Genomic DNA, 12,823 nt, shown 5'->3' on the forward strand with positions numbered 1-12,823 from the left:
TGTAGGTAGACCACCACTGTTAGCCAGTGATACACCACTCTTCAGGGCTAATCCCACTCACTTAAAACTAAAGCAAACTAATTAAGCCATTCTGTGAAGTCTACTGTTTAAAGTCATTCTTGATGAAAATAATGTTGTTTACCGTCATTATGTGGCCGTCTACACGTGATGCTTAATTAGCACAGTAACAACAAACAGGGCAGGGATTATTCCCGCACCTCCGCCCCATGTCTGTTGACTAACTGTGCATAATAACTAGGGTAGGCCTGGAATGGGGTCTGAAATAGAGCAAGGTCTGAAGCACTTCCTGTGAGACTGTGGGAGAGGCTAGTCAGGAGCGGTTCTACTGGCCCCAGCTCCCACTTGGAAAAGAGACATAGAGGTGGGCATGTTTTCAGCAGGCAGGAAGTGCTTTGAAAGAATGAACTTGGTGACAAAGACTTTCATGGAGCTGGAAACAGCTTGGCTAATCCGGCGCTTGCCTAGTAGGCTTGCAGCCTTGGGGGAGCCTTTGGATGGACCCCCAGCACCCTATAAAATGGCTGTTGTGGTACACACTTATTTTTTTTTTATTTTTTAAAGATTTATTCATTTATTATATGTAAGTACACTGTAGCTGTCTTCAGACATTCCAGAAGAGGGAGTCAGATCACGTTACGGATGGTTGCGAGCAGATGGTTGTGAGCCACCTTGTGGTTGCTGGGATTTGAACTCTGGACCTTCGGAAGAGCAGTCGGGTGCTCTTACCCANTGAGCCATCTCACCAGCCCTGGTGCACACTTATAACCCCATTTCTTAGGAGGCAAAGGCAGGAAGAGCCTTTCAAGTTCCAAGCCAGCCAGGGCTGCATATGAGGAAAACCAGAAGGGAACCCGCAGCCCCCAACACCATTATTTTTGGCTCTAAGCTCAGATTTACACGTAGGTGCCAGGAATACCACTTTCCTCTCTCACAAGGGCAGAGCCTTGAGCTTCCTGCTACCCTGGTGGGGCTGGAGTACTCTTATAGCAAACAAGGACTTGCTGAGTATGTGGCCACCCTTGTAGAACACAGTCAACAAGACGTTTGACACATGTGCTGGAGGTAGCCATGATGTAAAGAAACGAGCCTAACAGTGGAGATAAAACACACGCCTGAAACAACTATTCATGAGAAGTCAGAGGAGAAAACAGTCTTCTGCTCCCCCAGAACACAGATAGCTCCTACTTACCAAGATCCCCTTCAGCTCATCTACCGCACTTTCTGAGCCCTTTAGAGGGTCTGGCTGTAATTCAAAAGGAGAGAAAAAAAATGACTGTGTGATTTGATTTTAAAATTTGAAATATTTAATTTTTTAATGAATTAAGTGTGTGTGGTGGGGGGAGAACAACCTGCGAGATTTTCCTCCCACCACGGGGGGTCCCAGGAATGGATCACCAGGCTCCGTGGCAAGTTCTTTAACGCACTGGGCTGTCCTGCCGGTTCCATATAAGGATTTTTTATGCGCTAAGTTTTAAGTGATCCTTGTGGAGGTGGGAGGGTTATACGTATGTTCACGGTGTACACAAGTACACGCACCATGGGCACGGAGGAAGACGTAAGTGTCCTTCTTCATGGTTCTGTACCTTGCTCCTGTGAGACAGGCCTCTCACCAAACCTGAAGCTTGCTTATTATGGAGATGCTGACAGTCAGCAAGCCCCCTGATCTTCCTGTATCTGCTTCACTCTCAACCTCCCTAATCCTCACTCCCCCACCTTCCCTCTCCCACCCTGTGCAGGTGCTGTGATGCTCAGCTGGGTGCTAGGGACCCGAGCCCAGGTCCTTGCCCAGGTCCTTCCGCCTTCACAGCAAGCACCCTCCCTCACAGGCCATCCCACTGACTACCTCTATGCTTCACCATCAGTTTGGTTGTTGGGGTTTTTTTGTTTCTTTGTTTTTGTTTTTCACTTGAGATTTGGAGGAAAACATTAGTCATTTCAATGGCTACCAGATGGCCACTGAATAAAAACTTAGAAGGTATAGTTAAAGCAAAAGGGCTCAGGCTACCTCCTTCTAAACAGCGTGTCGTCTTGTGGGTATCACTGTAGCTACAGAAGGTTTTAGTAAATACTAGATTTTAAAGATTTGGTTCCAAATCATCGGGTGTTTTAGTACCAAGCTGTTCTTAGACATAGCTTAGACTTCTGCCAGCAAAGGAAGGTGGGCTAGAGAACCGTGAGAGCAGAAAACAGGTGCTGGGCAAAGAATTCCTATGCCTCTCTTAGTTCCAGAAAGGCTGGTCACCGACAGGAGATGGGCCTTTCCCAGTCAGACCACATCAGGAGGAAAGAACACCAACAGAGAATGTTAGTACCCCTGGCTGCAGGAGCCTTTGAGTCCAACAACCTGAGTTCAACTCTGGGCCCATCTTGTTCACGGAAAGAACTGAGTCCCCTAAGTTGACCTCTGACTCCGTCCACATACACTCACAAATACATGCATGCAAGCACACACGGACAATATCAATATTGGTTTTTTTTTTTCTTTTAAAAATGGTCCCATTTCCATTTTTCAAAAATAAAGACAAAGCCAAGCTAGGATGTTCAACCTTCCCAACCCAGGTTTCTGAAAAGTGAGAATTGCCTCAGTATCAGACAAAGCACTAAGACACCAGTTCTAACCAGGCCCGAACTACCTACCTAGAATATCAAGAGATTGGAAAATAGGCCAGCAAATAATTATCCACAATACAGGCTTAGCTCTTAGGAAAACTGGCATGACAACCATGCCTTTCAGACCAGTGTCCTACCTATAGGCACAGTCAAAAGAGCTGTCATTCGCCTGTATTGTCCTGGCTGCTGAGGCCTTCTGGAGCCTGGATCACACGCTGTGTGGTACTTGTGGTCCTGGGGAGGAGGTTTAGATTCGAGTGTACGCTGATCACGTATAGCAGAGGTGCTCAGCTTGTCACTCAGTGCTGCACTGACACAGTCTGATGGCAGAGTGCTACACCAACACAGTCTGATGGCAGGCTGGCTTCCAACTCATGATATTCCTTCTCTGGTCTCCCAAGGGCCGGGATTGCAGGCACGAGCCATCACAGCAAGCTTAACATACTCTATTTTTCTCTAGAAATAGTTTGCTCTCACTTATTTCCATAATGGTTGCAACATAAAAGACAGGAAAATAATTTCTTTGCAAGGTGGCATCCAGACCCTTCATTGTAAAATGCTTTCATATTTCATTTCAGTTGATCCTTACAACAGTCTCATCGAGTCACATACAGTAGGGGCTGGCCAGATGCAGCACCTAAACTATTACAGGATTATTCTACCCAGCTTCCTTCTCTCTTCCTCCCCTAGATAGAACCCTGCTTCCAGGTCACTGGCTCATACCTAGGAGGCACAGTTGGCTGAAATTTCTGTCTGCCTAGATGTGAGGTAAGACTTCCTTCTTTCTGAATCCAGGCTACCACGAACACTCTCTACCTTGCCTGTCTGTCTTGCCTGCTGGTTACCAAGCTTTAGATGTGTCTTAGAACTTCTATTCAGAAGTTATTCCACAGGAGTTCACAAAGTTAGAGGACAGTGTCCTTGAGGCAGAGGAGATGGCTTCACTGGTAAAATACTTGTCTTGCCAACACGTGGACCTGAATTTGAACTCATTTGAAAAGAGTTTAATGTGGTGGCATAATCCCAGCCCTGAAGATGTGGAAGTAAAAAAACCCTGGGGCTCACTGGCCAGCCAGCCTGGCCTAGTCAGCCGTCTCCAGGGCCGGTGAGAGAGGCAAGAGTCATCCTGAGGGGCGGCTCCTCAGGTTTCCCTAGCCTCTCCCCCCCATCCCCATGCACACACACATGAATGTGCACACCACAGACATGGATGTATCTGCATGAACTGGCACAGACACAAAGGCACAGATGCATGTTCACACTCACTCACTCACAAAAGAGGAGCGGTCTTGAAAGGAAAACAGAAGCGAGCCATGGAGTACAGTGAACAAAGAAGGAAAGGAGGGCTGCCCACATCTCATTAGAGCAAGAAAAGAAAGGATATCTTTTTTTTTCCAAAAGAAATCTCAAAAACTGTTATTGGGCCTGTTTGAATGTGTTAGACAGACACAAGGGCGCAGAGGGAGGTCTGTGTGGGCACCCAGCATGTATCCCCATACTGTGCTACTACTTGGGAGGCAACTGCCAGTATTTGAGCAAACTAAAAGTCTACTGCTAGGTCTCTTCCACTATTACCATGTGGTTTCCCGCCTTACACATAAACTGAAGTCTCAGGGAGGTAAGTCTATATCACTTACTGCCTTACCTCCAGTGCCCACAATAGTATTTGACACAGAGCAGATACTCAGAAACCCACAAGAGAACAAGGGATCAAAGAAAAAAGAGGAAATAGCAACTGGTAGTTGTCTGACATGGTGACTCCCATCAACCATCAATGCCCCTCTGGAAGAGATGACAGCACTGGGCAATAACATGCATGACCTTCTAAACCAGCTCAGGCTCACCTGTGGTCACAGAGCCCTCTCAAAACAGGCTCGTACACAACTGAGAACTTCTTGGACACATGATGTAGTTGTCATTAAATTCCAAACTTTTACATAAAAAAGGAGAAGGAGGGAAGGAAAGAAAGGGTGGGAGGATTGGTTGCTAAGAGTACTGGATGCTATATCAGAGGACCAGGGTTTGACTTCCAGCACCTACATGGCAGCTGGAAACCACCTACAACTCAAAGTCCAAAGAAGCTGATGCCCTCTTCTGGTCTCCTTGGATAGCAGACATGAATGTAGTATACACAGACATACAAGCAGGCAAAATACCCATAACTACACACACACACACACACACACACACACACACACACACACACATGCATGCACACACGGACATGCACACACACAGATACACACACAGACATACACATGCACACACGCACACACATACACACACGCATGCACATACACAGAGACACACACAGACACATAGACACACACATACACACATGCATGCACATACACACATACATGCACACACAGACACACACGCATGCACACACACACATGTGCACACATGCACACGCACACACACACGCACACAGAAACACACACACACAGCTGAGAGTAAAGTGACAGCTACACATACCTTTGCCTTGGGTCTGGCTGTCTGGTTAACCGGTCTAAGATGAACTCCCTTTTTAATTCTGTCCATCATCTCTTCCACTGCTTGCCTCTTCAGGTCTGTGACTTCCTCAGCTGTATGAAGAACACAGACAGAAATCATTCTAGGAACAGGAAACAGCAAATTCCTCTTGCTGGTGGTGACATTGTGCTGTGTGGACTAACAGAAGTCATTTTTCAGGCTGTGGCAGATCACCAATAATTTACTATGGGCGAGAGCAATGTTCCAAATAATATATATATTTTAATTAAGAAGAATTTCTAATCAGAACACTTAGAATTGTAACAATCAAAGTCAAGTTTGTAGCATGGGAGGCAATATGGTCTCACCTCTGAGGAATGTAAAGCAAGAACAAACTTGGAGATATGGATATCTCCAGGCCTTCCCCTCCTCTCTCCTCCTCCAGTGTGTGTTGTCTGAATGCCTTTGTAGACGAGTACAGAGACCACTGGAGCACACTGGTGTCCTGCTTTGTCTCTCTTACATCAGTCCTTTGAGACATGGTCTCTCGTTAACTTGGGGCTAGGTTGGTGGCCTACAAGCCCCAGCACTGTCTCTACCTCCTCCTCCACCTTTGTGTCGCCAAGCCCTGTTTTCCAAGGGGTTGCTGGGGACCCGATCCTCTGTCTTCATGCCAAGTGTTCTTACCCCACTGAGACATCTTTCCAGCCTCTGTGCCTTTCCCATCCATCTTTGCCTCAAAGATTTTTTTTTAAAGTTATTACATCCTGTATGTCAAAGAAAGTGGACTAAAGCCTATCTAAAAGAGATCAAAGAGATCTCTTCTTTAAGGGAAAAAAGTCCAGTCAAGAGATGGACACCAAGGAGGCAAACCTGTATTTAATACCATGTTTTGTTTAGGAATCTTATAAACAGGAAATATTTAAGCAAACCTTTTTTCAAGTCTATTCAACCTATCCATGTTTTTAAAATATGCATCCAGCAATGGCTTAAATGAAATCATTAAATGTGATTATAAACTAGCTTTCAGGGGTTGGGGTGACTCAGGAGCAAACAACATATGAAAAAAAAATAAAACCACCTATTGTGTTGTCTAATGTGTGTGTGTGTGTGTGTGTGTGTGGTGTGTGGTGTATGTTGTACACATGTGGAGGTCAGAATAGGATACCAGGTGTCTTCTTATATTGTTCTCTGCCTTACTGACTTGAGACAGGGTCTCTCACTGAATTCGAAGCTTGGCATTTTGACCAGGCAAGCCAGCGAGGTGGCTCTTGGAATCTGCCATCTCTGTCCCCAAATTCTGGGGCTAGAGACATGAAAACAATTTTTTTAATGGATTTGAAGGCAGTTCCTTTTACTTGTGGAGTGAACATTCTTGACTGAGCTGCCTCCTTAGCCTCGAGTTTTCTTGCTTTGCTGCCTGTACAGCCAAGGATTACAAATGGGTTAAACTGAAACTCGTTGACCAAAATCAATTTGGTTTTTCGCAGAGAATTTCTTGGCCAAAGTATGGAATCATTTTGGAACATGTCACCATTAATGTGCTTCTAGACCTGTGCTATTCCTAGTGAATTCACTCCAGCTGACACACGGAAGCTAAGTGCCCAGTGAGACCTAGGCTGCATGGCAGACCCTCCCTCTGCCTGATCGTGCTGAACTCTGGCTTTAAACAGATATGATGTCTGTACTTTTGGGAAGAGATGGCTAAGCCTACAAAGGCTGCCTTCTAGATGAAGGAAGCCACGGTATACCCAAAACTAATCAGTGCTAGTTTCAGGTCTAACTCATGGCTTCTTTCCTGAGAAGACTTCATGTGGACCTGGGTAGCCATTCTTCATCTCAGTCCCTAAGGGAACACCATAGTTTACAAGTTTCTATGATCCTCAACTCTGTAGCACCAAATGGCTGAAACACTGCTACACTGGTAAGTATAATCTGACTTCAAAGACAATTCTGTCCTCAGAGGCTATTGGAAAACTAAAAATTAAAATGTCTCAATGTGGAACTGATTCAGATCCAAGAGTCATCTTTCCACAGTTGTCTTAGTTACTTTTTCGGTAACTCTCCTCATTGTTGCAACAATGAAAAAAAAAAAAAAAAAAAAAAAAAAAAAAAAAAAGAAGCCACCTGAGGAAAGCAGAGTTTCTTTAGCTCAGTACAAGAATAAATCCATCACTGTGGGGGAGGGAGGCCACAGTTGAGGGTAGGCACTTGTGTTCTTCTTATTCAGCCTAGCCAGCGCCAGGGCCTGCAATAGTTGCCCACATTTAGAGTGGGTCTTCTCACCTCCATTAACCTAATCCAGGAACTTCCTCATGGGAATACCAAGAGGTTTGTCTCCTGGGTGATTCTAGATCTTGTGGAGTTGACAATCAGTATCAAACATCACACAATGCAACATAGGAAACACAAGTACCCAAGTTAGAACTCACCAACAAATGAAAAATGTTGGGAGAAAAAAAAAAAGAAACATAGAAAACCAAATGTCCTATGCTTTGGGTTGACTAACTATGTGCCCTCAAATAGAATTTGAGGGTGGAAAATTACTCTGATGGCTCACAAATATCGACAAGGGGGCAAATAAGAAATTCACTCACTCATTCACTGTCTCCCTTGACATCCAAATATCTGTACATACGCATGCTTTCCTGACCCTGTTCAAAGGAGACTTAAAAAAAAAAAAAGCCAGGTCTTATGCATAAGCACCTGGCATGGGATGTGGTTTAGTCCTGGGAACTCAGAGACCAGTTTTAAAACACCTTTTTTTCCCCCCTCTTGGTTTTGTTTTCTTTTTCAGAAAGGCTGCCATTTTGAGTGAGACTCGGAAGAGCTGCATGGGGAAGGGAACACCGCCTACAAACAGATTAGCACTCTGCAAGGACTGACTGCAACCCAATTAAATACACCATACAGAAACTAATTAAGGCAGACAGATGGAGAATTACGGGCCACACCATTCAAATCTGCGACAGCATCTACCAGCAGGAATTTAAAGTAGCTCCTTATATTTGCTTGCCAGAATCATAGTGATAATTCAGAGAAGTGCCACTATCTGTATTGTGCACAGATTATAAACCAGGCTTTAATTTCTCAGCCTTTTTTTCCCCAAATATAAAGGCTTAATTGGTCTTAAGGAAAAGAAATCACTCTTATCAGATTCCCTACTCAGGCGCAACACAAGGGCAGTGCTAAGCCAGCCGCACAGGCTTTCTTCCTCTCACCGACCTGTTTTTGAAATGGCAAAAAAGCAATCTATATGAACTTCTGAACTATTAAGCGGTTCTAATAAACCGGCACGAATCACCTACAGAGCACCCGCGGTATGTTTTGTAATTCCTTCTGCAATCGCGCAGTTGGTAATTGTCTCACAAAAGCATGTAATCAGGGGGACAATGGAAATATGCAGGATGCTGGAGATTAGAGAAAGAGGCTAATGAGGACAACAAGTCTAATGTTACCGAACTGCCACGGGCGGAAAGGAAAAAAAAAATAACCCAACAAAACAAAACCAAAGGTTCTTTGAGTTAGGGCTTCAAGGTCAGTCTTGGATCAGAATGCTATGTGTAATTAATTGGGGCTTAAATTTTTAGACCCACTTGGAAAATAAGTTAGATCTTAAAAGGAGAGAGAGAGAGAAGAGGAGAGGAAAGAGAGGAGAGAGAGGAGAGAGAGGAGAGAGAGGAGAGAGGGAGAGAGAGAGAGAGAGAGAGAGAGAGAGAGAGCGCCACGAAAGAAATTACCACATTGTACTCAAGAAAAATCTCTGGTTATTACCAAGAAGAAATGAAGTTTCTTTTTGCTTCTCTGTTTTGCTAATTTTTTTTTTTGATAAGACCTTAAAAATCAAGCCACTGTATATCATCATGATGTTAAAAACTTCTAAGAGGGTACATTATATTTGAGTCAGTCTAGAATTGACTTACAGATTATGAATGTAAGGAAATTTCTTGACCACAGGAAGATTACCTCTCCCAAAGGGGAGTTACAGGGTTAGAGATAGCTCAGTAGGTAAGAATGCATGAAGAACTGAGTTCAAAGCCCTAGAATCCAGATAAAAAGACCTGAGTATGGCTGAGAGTGTCTGTGACCCCAGCACTGTGCTGGACAGAGAAAGGAGGACAAAGGGGTTTGTTGAGTGACTATCTAGCTCCAGGTTCAATAAGAGATGCTGTCTCAACAGTGTAAGGGTGGTGATATAGCAGGACACCTTCTGGCCTCTGTACATACATAGGCCTGCACATCTGCATCCACGCATGTGCAGACATCTCCACCATGACTCTCTCTCTCTCACACACACACACACACACACACACACACACACACACACACACCCCTTGCTCAGAGGACAGACTGACTCAGAAGCTGGGAGTGGGCCAATCAATCCTTCAGCAATGGACTATAAAGTGCTATATCAAAGCAGATAGCCTACTTAGCTTTAACTACCAACTTGACACAACCTAGCGTCACCTGAGAAGCGAGTCTCAACTGATGATCCAGATCAGATTAGCCTATGGTGGGTTGTCTGGATTATTAATCCACATAGGAGGGTCCAGTCCACTCTGGCTGGAACCATTCCCTGGACAGATGGCCCTGGGTTGTATAAGAAAGCTACTTAAGCCAAAGTGGTGGTGCACACTTTGAATCCCAGCACTTGGGAGGCAGAGGCAGGCCTGAGTTCCCCAGTCTAAGGCATTGACATTCCTCTGCCATCCCTGTCTGCCATGCCTACTCTGCCTGCCATGCATACCTGTCTGTCTATCTGCCGTGCCCACCTGTCTGTCTGCTTGCCTGGCCTTCCCTTCCCCATTCTTTGCTCTTCCCAAACTTCAGGCAGAGTGACTGTTCTAGAGAATGAATTTCACTGCATTCCTACTTCAAACTTCTATTCTGCGGAGAAACATCAGCATCTCAACGACTGCTTTGAGAACCTGGCTCCCACCTACATCTCAGCCCTCTTCCCTGGGTCCTGAGTCAAGGCAGCAAAACAGTCTTTACGTTTTTCTGATGCATGAAGCTTCTCCCCTGTTCCAACTTTTGAGCATATCACTATGCTGTCTGGGCATTTTTCGCCCCAAATGCCCCGTCACTGACACTCCAAATCAACTTGAATGTTGCTGGATGACGCCAGCAGTCCTCCATCACAGATTCTCAGAGACACGCGCTTCTTCCCACAGTATTTCCCAAACGTTGCATTAAATGCTATCACATTTATGTGGATGGTCACTTGCTCACACCACGTCTAATTACACTAGAATGTGACATCAGCATCTTGTCTGTTCAGCTTGTGACACTGTGGTAGTGCACTGCTCATAAGATACTTGGTAAGATCCCAACCCCCTTGACACTGATAAGAAGTCTCTCTCCAAATCTTCTTTGGGATTACTCCCTCTCCATCATGCCCCAAAGGACCATTCCCAAGAAAGCATTGTTCTTCGTACATTCTCCTTGATCTCTAGACAATAAGCTGGAGGAAGGTGTAATGGTTTGTATATGCTCGACCCAGGGAGTATAAGTGCCCTGTTGGAATGGGTGTGGCTCTGCTGGAGTAGGTGTGTCACTGTGGGTATGGGCTATAATAAGATCCTCATCCTAACTGCCTGGAAGCCAGTATTCTGCTAGCAGCCTTCAGATGAAGATGTAGAACTCTCAGTTCTGCCTGCACCATGCCTACCTGGATGCTGCAATGTTCTCACCTTGATGATAACGGACTCTGAACCTGTAAGCCAACCCTAATTAAATGTCCTTTAAAGGACTTTCCTTGGTCATGGTGTCTGTTCACAGCAGTAAAACCCTAACTAAGACAGAGGACAGTGCCCATCCTTCTGGTAGTTGTTTTTTAAAGGTCCAAAAATCTGTTCAAAGAGCTCGGCAAACAGCAATTACTGACCAGCTGCCCACCGTTACCCGCTTGACCGGAACCAAATAGTTATGAAGCTTACCTGTCTCTGGCTGAGTTGCCTTTTCTTTCTTAGCACTATTGCCACTGGGGTGGGATCGCTTCCGGATCATAGACATGAGCGACCTTTGGGAAGAAGAAAGAGATCCGAAAGAAATTAGTGGCTGCTTTATTGTCCAACTGGCAAAACACATAGTTCTAAATGCTCGGTGAAAACCAACTTTCCTATACTTGCATGAATTCTCAAATAGAATTTAAGCAGCTGCTTTCTGCTTTGGTCAATGTTTCGGTCTTCATCAGTTTACAGGCAAGGAAAATGTCTTACATGTCCTGTATAAAACTAATCTCATCTCTAGAGGGAAGGGACTAGCTGCCAACATCAGTGAACACAGCTTTATAAAAGGAAATGGATAAGAAGAATTTTCAGATGACAGAACTGTTATCCAAGAAATATCGGTTCCCTATTAAGTACTTTCCAGACACAAGGAAGTACAAAAATTTAGTGTGGATTTGAAACAAAATAGCAGTGCAGGGCAGGGAATATGGCCCAGCAGTGGTGTTCACCTAGCCTGTGGGTCCCTACACTCAACCCCAACAAAATGGGGTATGCCATCAATAAACATCTGCTTATGAAAGAGGAGTGTAGACTATCCAGGTCACACAGTGTAAGCCAGACACCTGGGGATAGAGCAGATCTGCACTGTTGTCTCTCCAGCCTGGGTTTTTAAAAGTGCACATAAAACCTATATTATGACAAACTGGACCACATTAAAATTTAAAACACCAAGTGCCTTTAAAATGCATTATGAACTGTAAAAAGACAAATTAGCAAATAGATAAAGGGGTTCCACGAATAAATCTAACACAGAATACAGCCCAATTTAAAAGTGGATAAGAAAAAAAAAACTTGGAAAAAAATCATGAAAGATGATGTTCAAGTTTCCAACATGCAAACAAAAGTGTTTGATTTTCTTAACTATTAAGGGAATGTGGTTTTGAAGACAGATATTATTTGCTTATCACATCAGAAAGAGATAGAAAGAAAGAAGAAAGAAAGAAAGAAAGAAAGAAAGAAAGAAAGAAAAGCAAGCAAGAGAAAGAAAGAAAGAAAGAAAGAAAAGCAAGCAAGAGAAAGAAAGAAAGAAAGAAAGAAANAGAAAGAAAGAAAGAAAGAAAGAAAAGCAAGCAAGAGAAAGAAAGAAAGAAAGAAAGAAAAGCAAGCAAGAGAAAGAAAGAAAGAAAGAAAGAAAGAAAGAAAGAAAGAAAGAAAGAAAGAAAGAAAGAAAGAAAGAAAGAAAAATTCAAGTCTGGAAGCATTGAGAATGGGGGCTGAGAGATCTGGTAGGCATGTCAGTCATCAGCACCATGTGGGGATCTGGCATTAAGACATATGTAGGTATGAGCCAGTGACTACACTACTAGCTATATCACAGAGACACAAGTGTGTGTGCCAGACACGTGCACAAGAACTCTCACGCAGACTGTCTCTAGTTTCCCTAGCCTGCAAACAGAACGAGCCTCTGCCAGCACAGCACTGGGTAAGCACATCTTGAGACAAGCATAAGATGAACAGGGTTCTATTTCACACACACAGTACAACACAGAGAACCTTCCAGAATAAAGTAGACTGAGAAAAAAAGTACACTGGATATAGGAAAAAGTCAGCTGAAGGAAGTCAAAAGAAGGGGAGGGGGCTTCTTGGTTTACCATTCCCATCCCATACTATATGTATATATGACAGCATTTCTTTACAAAGATGCTTACAAAGGGACAGTGAGCTGGTTCAGTGAGTAAGAGCATTTGCCTCAGAGCCCAAGGCAG

General features: G+C 44.2%; 1 protein-coding gene across 2 annotated transcripts in view; it reads right to left on the reverse strand.

The window, feature by feature from the left end:
• The window catches only part of Shtn1 (shootin 1), a 100,067-nt gene that overhangs the window by 23,070 nt on the left and 64,174 nt on the right, over nucleotides 1-12,823 (reverse strand). For both annotated transcript variants that reach the window (XM_021197493.1, XM_021197502.1), the window contains exons 12-14: nucleotides 11,046-11,128; nucleotides 5,110-5,219; nucleotides 1,211-1,264 (exon numbers count right to left, since the gene is read on the reverse strand). In XM_021197493.1, the coding sequence (XP_021053152.1) occupies nucleotides 1,211-1,264; nucleotides 5,110-5,219; nucleotides 11,046-11,128 (247 nt within the window). The remainder of the gene's footprint in view (nucleotides 1-1,210; nucleotides 1,265-5,109; nucleotides 5,220-11,045; nucleotides 11,129-12,823) is intronic.

The sequence above is a fragment of the Mus pahari genome, chromosome 1 (genome assembly GCF_900095145.1).
Source record: "Mus pahari chromosome 1, PAHARI_EIJ_v1.1, whole genome shotgun sequence".
NCBI lineage: Eukaryota > Metazoa > Chordata > Mammalia > Rodentia > Muridae > Mus > Mus pahari.